Here is a 15,575-nt window from a genome sequence, read left to right as displayed (position 1 = left end):
TTAGTGTTTTTCTTAAAGATCCCACTCTTACATCTAAGTGATTACTTAAAATCTCAGTTTTCATTTAAATAAAAAAGTAATTCTAGCCTTCATGGTTACAGGGAAAAGCATGAAAATGTAATCTAAGTATAACTTAACGGTGCAAAATCTGAATGCAAATAAAAAGCTCAAAACTTTAATTATTTTGTAAAAGTCTCATGCTTTTTATGGAAATCTCATGATTTTGGGGGTGGGTCTGACTCATGAGTTTTGAATGCTTTGGGTTGACAATACTGTTGATGAGTGAGGAAACTTGAAGAGATTTGTCTCAACATAATCTTAAAGAGGGGCAACACTTACCACAGACCAATATTTCAAAACCAAAAAGGGGAATTAAGACCAAGTGGTATCTTACTTGTTACATTTGAGTTTCAGGCTGATAGAGACTGAACAATGTTTCTTACTGGACTGGCAGTGCTATGCATTTTCCTAGACATAAAACTGTAATTTTGCACAGACTACCAGGGCAAAGACAGCCTACACAAGAACAATTTTAACTTATGAGCAGGAATTCTTGGCAATACAAAGGAATGACAGACTCTTGTACCTGTAAGTGTCAGATAAATTTGTCAATTATCTTTCAAGGAAAATCCGTTCAGAAGATTTTAGGTCTGAGTAGAGTAAGGAGGCTTCACCAGTTAAACTAGCAGATTATTAGTCCCCAGGCATGGTCCATTGTCAGTGCTGATTCTTTTAGACCTGGCAGGCATGGTCCATTGTCAGTGCTGATTCTTTTAGACCTGTCAGCAGCCACAAGACATTGTTAACCCACCTGCAGACTCTGCAGTGGTGGACAAAATCACTTTTCAGTAGCTTCATTCTTTCCTCTTGGAGAGATCCCAGAGGTTGTTTTCGGCAATTGCTCACCTGCCTCAAGGGTTCTTTTAAGCAAGGTTCCATATGGTTCTGGCTTGTCACCTTTCATGTTCATCATGTACATGAGGCCACTCTGAATGGTTGCAATTTCTTTCTTCCTAGTCCCCAGCTAAGATAGACAGATAGAGTTGAGGGAGCTGGCTGAAGCTCAGTGGTTAAAGTGGATTGAAACAGAAGATGGAGCTCTTACTGCACCAGATAAGGAGAAGGGGAGCTCTGGGGGCCTGTTAGGATATTTCCACACAGCAACTAGACACCCGGGGCTGGCCCATGCCAGCTGACTTGGACTCACGGGGCTTGGGCTTGCAGGGCTGTTTCACTGCTGTGTGTAGCTGTCTGGGCTCAGGCTGGATCCCAGGCTCTATGACCCTGGGAGATGTGATGGTCCCAGAGCTCAGGCTCCAGCCTGAGTCCAGAAGTCTACACAGCAATTAAATAGCCCTGCAGCCCGAGCCCCGTGAGCCTGAGACAGCTGGCACAGGCCAGCCACAAGTTTTTCTTTGCTGTGTGGACATACCCTTTCCTATCCCACCCTGCACGGGGACGGAGCTTCCCTCTAGTTTTAGCACAGGAGAGAGAGCTGCACTTCTCTCTGCTTCCCCTCTCTAACTCCTGGGTTCCATCCAGATAAGTCAGAGGTAAAGCTGGAGGTTGGGCAGGCATTGAGAAGATGGGGTGGGAGTGGTCTAGAGTATCTATATCTATCTAACTATATGGAAGATAAAGAAATAAATGAATATAACTGACTCACTTATTATAAGTATTGCAAAAGAGGTGAGTTTTCAGGAAGTATTCAAAATGACTAGAGGTGCTGGTTAAGTAGAGGGAGTTCCATACATAGGAGACAGCAAGCAAAAAGGTACCAAAGTATTTGCTAGAGAAAGAGATGAAGGGGACATCAAGTCTCGCAGTGCTGGCAGAGCAAAATAAATTGGTGGCAACATCATAAGAGACAATGTCAGATACATAGAGAGATGGGTCTTGGAGGTCGGTACAAGAAGTTTATATTTGATGTAATGGAGAGATTTTAAGAGGGAGAGTGACAAGGGTGAGATCAGTGAGCAAGGGAGATAGTTTCAGCAGCTGAATTCAGGAGGCACCCAATGGAGATGATGTGAGTGTCAGGGATGATAGAGAGGAATGTGTTACAGTAATCAAAATGGAAGATGATCAGGGCATGAAGAAGAGTTTTAGGTGTTTGGACAGAGTGGAATGGTAAGATCTTTAAGATAGGGTGGAAGAAGAAACAGTAACATTTGGATGCAGCCTTAGACGGGAAGGTAGAGTGAGGGAGGAATTCAAGATGACTCCCAGGTTATGAGACTGAGTGGCAAGGAAAAAGTTAACCTTAATGTCAATGACAGAAAAAAAGGGAGAGTAGAGAGGATTTGAGAGAGAAAATAAGGATCTTAATTTTGGCCATGGTAATTTAAATTGTTGGCAAGCCATCCAGGAAGGGATATCAGAGATAAAGGCTGAGATTCTGGATTGGACAGAAGGAGACAGGTCTGGAGTAGAGTGGTAGATTTGCAAATTATCAGATAGTGATGATAAGGAAGTAATTTTTGACAAATATTACTTTTAAAAAATAAACTACTGTGTGATACTACACCCCTCAGAAACAAATGTAGGTGGATTCTTTTAATAAGCAACATGATTCTAAATTAATGTCATATTTAATCTATTAAAATTAAAGCACATAAACATTGGGACAAAACCTAGTTTCACTCACACCTGTTCAACACCACTAACTTCTATGGGTTACATGGGTTAACAAGAACAGAATTTGGCCTGTGAATTTTCCTCATGTCATTCCTCATTTTATTAATTTGTCCTATAATCTGCTCTTGAATTCTTTCATCCTTAGTTCAGACTGCGATTTAATGCTTCTTACTCTACTTTTTACATTGATCTCTGGCTGCTGTAATGGCCCTTTGGGGCTGCTGGGAACTTGAGCAGGTTAAAGCAGCGGGTCCAAAACTAGGGAGTTCAAAAGTGGTTTAAAGCCACCTTTACATCCTCTCACTCCTCAGCCTGCATAGGGACTATCTATGGAGAAAAATAGTACTCAACCATAATAAAGATGGTAAAATTTGGCCCTGAGTTGGCATCTTCCTTCTTAATTTCAGTGTAAACTTAATACAATAGCCATGCTACAGGGTTCCCTTCAGAACATTGAAAGCTTTAATCTTTGCATAAGTTTAACAATGGATAAAGTTAACATTCTCAATATGGAATGTTTAATAAACAGAATCTTATATTTCACTTTTGGGGAATAGGAGATTTAGGTACACAACTGCTGGAGAGCTAGTTCTCAGCAAGACCAATGTTTTGATTCCAAGTATGGGGGGGAAAGACTATATGGTGGGACATGTTCTTCTCATTTAGGGCTTGTCTACAGGGGGAATTCACAGGGAAGTTAGTTTGAAACAGCTAGGATGTGAATTTAAAGCACAATAGCTATTCTGTACTAACGCCCCATGTGGACACTCTTATTCTGTACAGAGAGATGGCTGTGTTAGTCTGTATCCACAAAAACAATGAGGTGTCTGGTGGCACCTTAAAGACTAACAGATTTATTTGGGCATAAGCTTTCATGGGTAAAAAAACCATTTCTTCAGATGCATGGAGTGAAAATAACAGATACAGGCATAAATATATATTGGCACATGAAGAGAAGGGAGTTACCTTAAAAATGAAGAACCAATGTTGAAGGTCATTTCAGTCAGGTGGATGTGGGGTCCACTCCCAATAATTGATGAGGAAGTGTCAATACCAAGAGAGGAAAAGTTGCTTTTGTAGTGAGCCAGCCACTCCCAGTCCCTATTCAAGCCCAAACTGCTGGCATTAAGTTTGCAAATGAATTGTAGCTCTGCAGTTTCTCTTTGAAGTCTGTTTTTGAAGTTTTTTTGTTTGAACAATGGCTACTTTAAAATCTGTTATTGAATGTCCAGGGAGATTGAAGTGTTCTCCTACTGGCTTTTGTATGTTACCATTCCTGATGTCTGATTTGTGTCCATTTATCCTTTTACGTAGAGACTGTCCGGTTAGGCCAGTGGACATGGCAGATGGGCATTGCTGGCACATGATGACATATATCACATTAGTAGATGTGCAGGTGAATGAGCCTGTGTGGTGTGGCTGTTGTGGTTGGTTCCTATGATAATGTTGCTAGAGTAGATGTGGGGACAGAAAAGGCAACAGGATTTATTACAAGGATTGGTTCCTGGGTTAGTGTTTCTGTGGTGTGGTGTGTAATTGCTCCTGAGTATTTGCTTCAGGTTGGGGGGCTGCCTGTAAGCGAGGATTGGCCTGTGAGAATGGGGGATCATTTTCAGGATAGGTTGTAGATCTTATTCTGCACCAAGAGCCCTTTTATGGTTTAAATTAATCCACTTCCAAAGGGTGTGGAATAAAAGTATCCATACAGGGAGTTAGTGCGGAATAGCTATTCAGTAACACTAATCAGCTATTCCACACTGAGCTTCTTCCTTGTGTAAAAGAGTCCTTAAAAGAATGCAATCAATTGACTTCAGGGGATTACACAAAGTGTAAACGAATGCAGAAGTTGACCCAAAGAGAACTGTTAAAAAAGTTGAGGAGCATTTTCACTTCAGCATGTAGTACTTAGGTAATCAATAATGTCCAGTTTATTTAGTATCTCAATCAGTGCAGAAACAGTTTAACAACATATTGTACGTTGTAACTCCAGAGTAAAAACTGTGCTCGGTATTATTGTATCATGCGTTGCTGGTAGTAGTTTCTACCAAGAAAGCTGAGAGTACATCATCTCCTTTCTAAGGTACAACAGCATTCCTATGGGGCTCTGCTTCTGAAATGATAACCTAAGCCAGGACATACAGTCCCAAGCGAATCTAGTCCCACACAAGCTGTGGTTTCCAGAGCCACTCACAACACCTCCCTCCCCTGCACAGCGTGGGGCCCATTTGCAACCTGTCTAATAGCTAGAAGAGAACTCCCAGTCCCCAAAGGTCTCGCGCTAAGAGCTGGCCACGCCCTTTGAGCGGTGACACCCCCCTCCCCTCACCCTGCTCGTTGGCCAATAGAAGCACTGCTTTCTTGGTAGGGTTGCTATTGGTGAATTCGCCTACCGCTTCTAACAAACGCTAGGATTGGCCGCCGTGGGGGCAGTCTGCAAAAGGCGGCATCAGGCAAAAACCCCACTCTCGGCGCCCTGGGACCCGCCGCCGCCCTGCCTGTGAGTGAAAGAGATTCCACCCCCCCCCCCGACGCACACCCACTCCGGGCCGGCCCCCACCCCACGTACCCCGGCCGGCTCCTCGGGGGCTTCCCGCGACGGGCTGTCGCTGAATGTCCTGCCCCCACCGCCGCGGCTGAGCGCGGTTTGGGGCCGGGGGACGCCTCCTCCCTCAGGGCGGCTTTCCCGCCCAGCGCCCGGCTCGGCCTGGCCCTGGCTGGCTCGCCGGCCCGCGGCGGGAGGGGCAGCTTCTGTGCGGGGCTGCCCGTGCGTTTCCAGCCCCTGCCGGCCGGTCTCGGGAGGCGAGCCGGCCTGCTGTGTGGCTCCTGGGCTTTGGCCCTAAGGGGCCCAGCCGGGCGCTATCAGTCCGTTCTTGGCCCGTGGGGCTGGGCCTGAGCTCGGTTTTAAAGTACTGACCTGCTCGGTTCCCGCCTCCCCGTGCCAAGGGCCCGGCCCTGCTCGTTGAAGAGCTGGAGCTCCGACCCCTGGGCAGTTTGGGGGGGACGACGCCGGAAGGAGCGAGGGCAGCGTGCGGACTGATCACCTGGTTCGCGCAGGGCGTCGGGGATGGAGGCTGAATTTCGGGGAAGGCATCGCTGCTGTAATTTGCAATCCGCGCCTCCTGCGTACACGCAGCACAGACTCTCTCCCCTGCCTTGTTCTCTCAAGAGTCTCTTCGCTCTTTCTTGGTCCCAAACTCACGAATTTCAGAGTGGTGGTAGGTGTGTTAGTCTGTATCAGCAAAAAGAGCTCGGAGTACTTGTGGCACCTTAGAGACTAACAAATTTATTTGGGCATAAATAAATTTGTTAGTCTCTAAGGTGCCACAAAAACTCACAAATGTGTAACTTTTACCCTTCTTCCACATAACCATGAACTTGGGTTCTGCTCTGCTTTGGCCTCATGACCTACAGTAATAAGCATTTTGATGGTCATTCCATTGGGCAATATCTGTTTAGTAGCAGAAGCCTTTTGAATACCAGTTTTGGCAAACTAACCTTACTTGATTATGTTTAGAACAACAAAGAAATATTAAGAAATGTCAGTCTAAACAGCCTCTTCCCCTTTTATTAATATATTCAACAAATCTTAGAAAACATGACTGTTTTATTTCTTCAGAAAAAAGTAGAATACTAAATTCTCTGTATATCCGTTGGACAGCGTTTCTGCTCACTCGTCTGAGAAATAGTTGGTACATCATGTGTAAACTAAATGACAAAGTTTAAAGTATCTTATGCTCAGTTTTTAATATTTATGCATTCAGGCTGCAGTTTAAATGCAGTGGAAAGCATGTATTTGACCAGGAGTCTTGCTACAAGAGAGCTATCTTGTAAAGTTAACCTTCTTTGACAACTCTCAGATGTCTTTCTTCTGTCTAGAAGTACTGACACACTGTTGCTCAAATGCTGATTATAGAGAGATGATTTCTATGCTTTGTACTGTAAGAGAAGGCTTATTTGCTTAGCAGTGGAAAATGTGAAATTATGTCAACTTAAAGCATTAGCAGAATTGTGCAAAAACTCCCAGAATTGTACCTGCAGATCTTGTTTGTGATATGCCAAGCACTAAAAAGTTGATATCCTGTTTATTGTAGTTTGGTGTAGGGCAAAGCAGTATCAAGGGAATTTAGTGACATGTCAGTGCTGGTGTTTGCAGTGATTATTCCTCAGTTCTGTGCCAGAAATGAGTTGACCCTTCCAAAGGGGTTACTGATTCTCTAAGGATTCTCTCTGCTCCCACATATTTTCTTAGAATGTGATCATGTAATTAAAGAACTATATGATAATGCATATGCACAACAGCACCCAACTAAGGTAGCACCGCAATCTTAATTTAGGTATTTCCTAACTTTTGAGTGCTTGATTTTGCAACTTCTGTAATGTTCTTTAAATGTAAATGTGTAATTTCCTAGGCGTTAAATAAGGAAATTACCTCTTGAGCTAATGGAGTAACTGATAGGAGTAGTAGTAGGTTGTCTTCTATATGGAGCAGTGCTAGACAAGGATGGAAAAAACTTTGCCATTTCATTTCACAGATATTTGTTGACAACAAAAGAATGATGGCACTCAGGAATCCTGGATTCCATTCCGGGCTCTGGAGTATACTCTAGTGAGCACTGGGCCCAGATTCTTCTGCACATTTCTTCCAAACATGATCCCTTCTGCCCCATCTCCTTCAGCCTCTGCCTGTCCCAGACTTGTCTGTGCCCCACCCATAACTCCTCATATCAGTTCCATTCTCCTTACTTAGTTATAGTCTCCAATCCTCAGACTTCTCATCTGTCTCCTTACCCAAAAAAAGTTGCAGTCTCATCCCCACCCCGCCAACTCTTTCTCCTTGTATGCCTCTTTCCAGTCCCCCCCCCCAGTTTTCTTGCCCCACCAGTTACAGTTGCTCCTACTCCTGACACCTCATCTGATATGCCCCCTCCCCTCTAATGTTCCCTATCCCTACTGGCTCCCAGTCCCAAGACTCATCCAGTCTCAGCTTCTCCCCTGACTTTGTTGCATCCCCCCACACCTTGTCCCAGTTCTTCTGTCTCCTCATCATATCTGTCACCCCTCCTCCTGTCCCACATGTTCCCAGTCCCCTTAAACCTGCCCCAACTCCCTCTCGTCCCCTGCTTTGTCCCAATCTACTTCCCACACCCCAGTCCAGCTGTTGTTTGCATTCAAATCCTGTATCTTCCTCATCCAGTGGGGAGGGATGTCATCCAGAGCTGAGGGTGGGGATCCTCTTCCTGCTCTCAGTTCAAGTGCTCCAACCTGGCATGGCCTGCAGCAGCCAAGAGCTGCAATTGCAGAGCAAGTCCTGCTCAGCGCTGGGCTGGAACATGTCTGGTGCAGATGAATGCTTCAAGGAAGTTAGATGCTAAAATCTAAGATGTCTTTACTGAACATTTGCAACTGTAATTTTTTAAAAATGCTTATACCCTGGCCAAATTTGGGCAGACTTTCACTGAGACCGCAAAAGGCATATCCCTGATACAAAGGCCACTCCCTGCCAGATTTCAAGTCCTGCTCTAAAGCATGGGGACACTAGAAATTTTTAAAGAAAAAAAATCACCAAATATTTTTAACATTGAGAAAACAATGTATTTTTTTCCCCTAGCCTTGCTCTTAGAAATGGCTGAACTGCATTGGTTGGCATTTTCCAGAAAACTTCAGCCTGAGGCAAACATGGAATTTTCCTGGCATGGAAAATTTCAGCCTAAACAGCTAAAATTGGCAAAGATATAAACAACTGAAAACAGGATCTTATAACGGGAAGCGTCTGGCAATCTTATTAATAAGTGGGTCTGGTAGCACTGTTTGGAATATTACTAACAATGTTTGTTTTCCCGTATCCAAGAGTCTGTATTTGTCTTGTTTTGCTTCAGCAAGTAGGCCTACCAATTTCTCAGGGTCAGTCTATGCTGCCCACGTTGCAGCACTGCGATGTGGGCAGTGTAGTTGCTATCTCCAGGGGGAGAGCTCTCCCAACGATTTAAAAAATAACTACCCCAAATGAGGGGTGATAGCTTTATCGGCTCCCGGCAATAAAGCGCTGTCTATACTGGTGCTTTTCAGTGCTAAAACTTTTGTCACTCAGGGGTGTGTTTTTTCACACCCCTGAATGACTAGAGTTTTAGTGCTGAAAGTGGCACTGTAGACACCGCCTCAGTTGTGTATCCTAATATGCCACAGAGTTTCACAGTCTCCCCAAAATCTAGAAGGAGGCATATTAAAACAGTTTGTTTCATTTTTGGGGATGGAGAATTTTGATTTTTATATAACTCATTTTCTTCTGTATTTTTGCTGTTATGTTCTGTAACAGGATTTTTGTTGATGAATATGTTACTTGCTCCCCCTCTGTTTGCCAGAAGCTGGGAATGAGCAGTAGGGAATGGATCACTTGATGATTACCTGTTCTGTTCATTCCCTCTGGGGCACCTGGCATTGGCCACTGTCAGAAGATAGGATACTGGGCTAGATGGACCTTTGGTCTGACCCACTATGGTTATTCTTACTGTAGATCCTGGAGTACATATGGATTATGGTGTGTTAGTGTTTCTCTTCCCTCTAAGGAAGGATTTGGGAGAAGGGTAATGCTATCTGTTAGTGAAGAAACAATGTGATATATGCCATCATGTGCCAGCAATGCCCCTCTGCCATGTACATTGGCCAAACTGGACAGTCTCTACGTAAAAGAATGAATGGACACAAATCAGACGTCAAGAATTATAACATTCAAAAACCAGTTGGAGAACACTTCAATCTCTCTGATCACTCGATCACAGACCTAAGAGTGGCTATCCTTCAACAAAAAAGCTTCAAAAACAGACTCCAACGAGAGACTGTTGAATTGGAATTAATTTGCAAACTGGATACAATTAACTTAGGCTTGAATAGAGACTGGGAATGGATGAGTCATTACACAAAGTAAAACTATTTCCCCATGGTATTTCTCCCCCCCACCCCACCACCCACTGTTCCTCTGATATTCTTGTTAACTGCTGGAATTAGCCTACCTGCTTGTCACCATGAAAGGTTTTCCTCCTTCCCCCCCCTGCTGTTGGTGATGGCTTATCTTAAGTGATCACTCTCCTTACAGTGTGTATGATAAACCCATTGTTTCATGTTCTCTGTGTGTGTGTATATAAATCTCTCCTCTGTTTTTTCCACCAAATGCATCCGATGAAGTGAGCTGTAGCTCACGAAAGCTTATGCTCTAATAAATGTTAGTCTCTAAGGTGCCACAAGTACTGCTTTTCTTTTTGCGAATACAGACTAACACGGCTGCTACTATGAAACTCTGGGGATGGAAGGGAATGATTTGCATATTAATGTTCAGCTTCCCCTGTGGCTACTGATGAGGATTTGATTTGTGTTAGTCTCCCGCTCTGAGGATGTGGGAGGGATTTCACTATCAGTGGGTTGTAAGGGACTTCCTAAACTTAATGTCCTCTCTCTAAATCTTGTTAGGTGGGGAGGGAGAATGGGAGCAAGCAGGCCTAAGGCATTCTCTCTCTGACCATATTAGTAATTGTCCTCAAAGACCTTGTATTTTACTTTGTTAGTTTTGTGATGGAAGCATCCTTGAACGCTTATCAAGATGAACAACCTCCTCTGCAGGCTGAAAATTTCTATAGGAAACGTGAAAAGAACAGCAAGTTGTCAGGTATGTATTTTAAGCTGTTGATTGACATTTTTTTGTTGGCATGTTTCTCTTCCCCTTCACTTTAGAGACTACTACTGTATATATGTATTGTTGGATAAGATCCTGTTACACAAAGAATACATGTAACAAGATTAGAGAGGAAAAGCTTTAACAAAAAAGTTCAGTGTTCAGGGGCTTTGTATTAGTATTTCCAGGCTTGTTTCTGCCCATTATGTAGCTGCAGTATTCCAATAGGATCAGTGAATTGTAAAAGAATAGTATTATGAAATTTATTACTCTTATAATATAATCTAAAATTATGTCCTGAGCTAGCTTTTTTACTTGGTGAATATAAAGTATGTCAAGTATCAGAGAGGTAGCAGTGTTTGTTTTTGTGGATATAGACTGAGTCCAGAGGCACCTTCAGGCATTCATTTGAGCATTCCATGAAAGCTTACGCTCAAATATTTATGAAGACTTCCATAGTGATAGCCCTAGAGATCAGTCATCTAGCCAAAGACCAGAGCCACAGTGCCACTTCTCCATTATGCCTCAGGATAGGTCTCAGCGTTGTCCTTCAGAGGTGAGAAAATGGCTTTAACCCTCCAAGTTATTTCCTATAAATTGGCTGCCCACCTCTAATGATGGTGACTTCGGGTCACTATTGTCTTGGGCAGGATTTGAACACATCAACTAGAAGTAATAGACATTGTCAATCCCCTGCACAGTCATGTAATTTGCATTCCCTTGCAATGATGGGGAAGTTCCATCCCACCCCCAGAAGAGGACAGGTGGTGTTTGCACCCATTGGGGCAGCCGTAATTTGTTGCCAAGGCTCTGCAGGATCCCCAACAGCAGAGACTGTGTGTTAAATTAGTGCATTCTCACCACATTGCCTCCTTGACTAATGCCACCCACTTTGGGATCTGTGCCATCTAGCTGCATGTCCTCTGCTGGAGTGAACTGTGTCTGGACAGACTTCTACCAGTGGGAGTTGGTGCAGACTCTGGATGAAATCAAGCCAGTTGAGTGGATTCTCTGTCTAGCATTTGTTTAGAAGGGCATTGGCACCAAATGAAGGGCTGCATTGGGACCATTAGGCGGGTGGCACAAAGTAAACCAAAGCTGGAGATTATAGTGAGGGAACAGGGCTACTGATTTTAGAGACTTTAAAGATATGTTGTCACCTGAGACCAACTTATTTTATTTAAGGCATGGCCCTCCAGTCTGTGCTGTCTAAGAATGCTTTCTGACAGGGTTGGGGCTTTTTCTCTAAGCTAAGGACTTTTCTGAAGCAATCCTGTGGCCAAAGAGGCTTCCTATAAGAAATTACCCCCAATACTTCTTTTAGTAAAGATCGGAAAGATAGATTCTTCACCAGCACAGCAAGATGCAGGACTCAATTTTTTTTAGACTTGCTTCAGCTGGAGCGAGATGAGCAACCTTGTACTAAAAGCTGTTTTATTTCAATAGAACTTACCATATCAGTTAGAGACAGCTGAGGGGGGATATGAAAGATCTATAAAATCATGAATGGTGTGGAGAAAATGAATGTGTTATTTAGCCCTTCATATAAACAGAAGAACCAGGTGTTACCTAATGTAATTAATAGGCAGCAGGTTTAAAACAAACATAAGGAAGTACTTCCTCATACAATGCACAGTCACCTCTGGATCTCGTGGCCAGGGCTGTTGTGAAAGCCAAATGTATAACGAAGTTCAAAGAAGACTTAAGTGCATGGAAGATAGGTTCATCAATGGCTATTAGCTAGAGATGGTCAGGTATGCAACCCTGTGCTCTGCGTGTCTCTAAACCTCTGACTGCCAGAAGCTGGAACTGGATGATGGATCACTCGCTACTTATCCTGCTGTGTTCATTCCTTCTGAAACATCTGGCACTAGCCACTGTCGGAAGACAGGCTACTGGGCTAGAAGGACCATTGGTCTGACCCAATATGGCCATTCATACGTTCTTATGTTTTCAGAAGTCAGAAATATCTGATGACTCCTCCTGTGCTCAACCTTATTGTTACAGGCCTTCTGATAAATAAAATCTGTATAGAACCCTCTTCAGAACACAGTAATGTAACCATCATTGGGTGATGCAAGAATGTTATTTATGTACTTGGCAATCTTTACTGTTCTGTCTTGAATGGCATTTATAGGGTCTCATCTCTTATCTTTGGCAGATTAGATACAAAAAATCAGGGTTTTTAAACACTATTGATTTTTTGTATTTAAATACAGGTTTATTTTAAATTAGAGTTGAAATCGACAACCTATATTAGCCCCTAAGTTGCTTATTTATCAATCATTTAAACTAAGTACAAAAAATATTAAGCTGTGCATATTTGCTGCTAAGTTTTAAAGAAGGTCAAAGCACTGAACTGCTGGAAGTCGCTGGCTAAGCACCTGGAACCAGAGGTTGTGGAAGTGCTAAACCAGCTTTTGACAGCAGTTGCCTCCTCTGTAGGTGCAGAAAGAATATTTTCTTCATTTCAATTTGTTCAAATAGTTCAGGTCAATGACTAGTTTATTCAGTACTTCCTTTGTTTAATAAAGCAATTAGTTTTAAATGCAAAAACATATGTTGATACTTTGTCTCTAGCACATTCACTTTATATAACAACAAAGTGCTGCTCTGTGCATTTAATCAAATTTGACAAGTTTCTTTCAAATATTTCATGACACAAATCAAGTAAAAAACCAAACAAGAAATGCATCACACACTGTTTTCTTATGTAATAAAAATTAAGAATCTGGATAGATGTATGTTAAGCTATATAATTGCTTAAATAAATGTGGTTTAACTTCCTGGTAGCAAAAAAAAGCACCAAAGTTTGGAGATGGGCTATATTTAGTTGCAAATCAACATGTTTTAATAGTTACCAACCAATGAGAATCAACTTTTTTTAGAAAAATAACTGAAAAGTACAAATGCAGAATATGATTAAAATAATTTTAAATCCAGGTTCTGTGATTGCTGATTAAAATCAGTGATTTAAAGCAAACATCCTTTAAAATGGACAGTATCACATGAAAGTCTCTCCTGTATTTCTCATTGTATTCACCTGGGAAACTGTACAAGTATGGACATTATTTTGAAGACTGTTCCACTCATATGGTGTTGAGAATTGTTCATTTGTCATTGCTGGCAAAGTGATCTGATTGGCATTTGATATTTTTTTTTTTTAGTCCTCCAAACACCATCTTAAACATTTATTTTGTGTTAAAGTGAGGTGGTGGGGTGGGAGGGAAGTATTGGGGTAAATGGTTATAGCTTTTCATCATTTGTAGCCAAAAACAGTTATTGGGCAAATGGTGGATGTGCATTTTAACTAAAAGCTAGGAAAGCCTACATACATTGAGAAAACATCCACATGTATTTGCTTTCTATTAAGCATCTGAAAATATTTGTGTGTTGTCAGCACTTATTTTTAAAATCAAACTTCTAAAGACTTCCCAAAATTCTTAAACACAATTAAGCTTTCATTTGTGAAAATGACAAAAATATGAATACATTTGCCCTGATTTTATTACTGTACAAATAAAGCAAAAAATAGTTAGTTAGAAAACAAATGTGTTGTAATTCTTACATTTAATATACTGTATAACCACTTAATAAAAGCTTTTGCGTGTTACTGTCAGTTTCTACCACAGGTGCAGATATGTGCTTTTAATATTTGAAGCATTGACTTATGTTGTTGATGTAGCAGAGTGTAAATTTCTGAATTCTTCATTTTGTTAGTCAAATCAAAAACTTTGACATGAACATTAAGATCTTGCTGGGGGTTATTCCTCATTGGTTCTAAAATAATACATCTAGCTTACAGTCCCCAGTTCACCATGCCTCATAGGATTCAGGAGTGGCCAAGATGCTGAGCTACTTTGCTTAACTCAGCGTCTTGTGCTATTAGGCGCTCTCTACTCTGAGTACTCCTGGGGGAATTCTGCACCAAAAAATTTAAAATTCTCTGCACAATATTTTAAAATTCTGCATATTTTATTTGTCAAAAGAATGCAATATATTCACTCTGGTTTCAATTATTTTGATAGTTTAGACTACAATACAATGCGTGGAGAGCATTGGAGGAAATCCCTAAAGCCCCTTGCCTAATAGTAATGTTGCTAGGTTTGACCCTTTATTTCTAGTTATTAGTCAACAAATATATGCAGCCATATGCTCAGTGTTACATCATAGGCAACTGAAGAGCAAGTGAGGGCTGGGGAATCAAGCTCACAATTTATATTGGCTACTGACCATCTCCAGAAAATTTAGTAGCAAACAGTTCATGGAGCACATTTGTATAGGAAATTTTTTCAGTCCAAAAATTTAGACCAGTTTTAACCCCAAAAGGACCATAAGCATTTATAAGGCCATACTGTCCTTTACACCCCTCTGGCAATGCGAAGGAGCCTTAAAACTTTTACACCTGCCTGAGGAGACGGAGCCTGCCTCATGCCTACCTCCTCAGAAACACCCTGAAACTCTGCCCCTCCACACCAAGTGTGCTGCAATAGTGAGTGAGCGATAGGTATGTGTCTTTCACTTGCACGGCTGCCCAGTTCCCCCCTACTGGTGGTGATTTATGTCTCTATCGGCTGCTCCAGGCACCTGAGCCAACCTTCCTGTGCTGCCAGGGAGGGGCGCATAACCGCTCTTGCAGCTTCCCTTTGCTTTCCTGTCAGAAGTAATTTTTCTGCGGGGAAGCAAAGAAATCGGTGGTAGACATGAGTTCTGTGCATGCGCAGTGACACAGAATTCCCCCAGGAGTATACTCTAGTCACTGAAACACTTCAAAACAAGTATTATAGGGTGAAAATGATAGTCTTTTTCTTCTAAAAAAGATCTGCTGCACTTTTGCCTGCCCAGTACCAACCAATGGCAGTGACTTAAATGTTAGGAGTTGGGAGGTTTAACATGAATTTTATTTTTGCAGTGTGAATACAAGCTTGGAAAGGGTAACAACTATTAAATGAGGATATTTTAAAAGAGGGGGAAGAGACTTGGCAGTGGGGAAAAAGATGAGGAAGAATGACTAGTTGAAACATATAGTGTGGGCACAATAGCCTTCAGCAGTTTAATATGTATAGTTTTTTGTAATTAACTTTCAACTAAAATTTATTTTAAAACTCTAATGGGGACTTCTGACATCTGTTTTCAGGCTCTTGAAAGGAGGGAAAGGATTCAAGAGTCCCATTTCAGTCTTCTGTTGATGTTGCAGCACTGAAATGTGTTCATTTGGGCTAATGTGTGGGTTTTGGACTATATATATACATACAGAGTATATGCCTATTGTAAT

The 15,575-nt window shown here is 42.0% G+C and overlaps 1 protein-coding gene across 4 annotated transcripts in view; it reads left to right on the top strand.

Moving 5' to 3' along the window:
- The first annotated feature begins 4,999 nt into the window (after positions 1 to 4,999).
- Positions 5,000 to 15,575, top strand: part of CDC7 (cell division cycle 7) — a 34,343-nt gene continuing 23,767 nt past the window's right edge. For 2 of the 4 annotated variants that reach the window (XM_038414740.2, XM_043490509.1), the window contains exons 1-2: positions 5,000 to 5,134; positions 10,194 to 10,294. In XM_038414740.2, coding sequence (XP_038270668.1) covers positions 10,201 to 10,294 — 94 coding nt within the window. In that variant the 5' untranslated portion in view covers positions 5,000 to 5,134; positions 10,194 to 10,200. Of the gene's footprint in view, positions 5,135 to 5,436; positions 5,736 to 5,831; positions 5,853 to 10,193; positions 10,295 to 15,575 lie in introns of those variants that run through there. The other 2 variants (XM_043490510.1, XM_043490511.1) reach the window with 2 other exon arrangements.

This window comes from Dermochelys coriacea, chromosome 8 (assembly GCF_009764565.3).
Source record: "Dermochelys coriacea isolate rDerCor1 chromosome 8, rDerCor1.pri.v4, whole genome shotgun sequence".
Taxonomy (NCBI): Eukaryota; Metazoa; Chordata; order Testudines; family Dermochelyidae; genus Dermochelys; species Dermochelys coriacea.
This window is presented reverse-complemented; position numbering and strand designations above follow the sequence as displayed.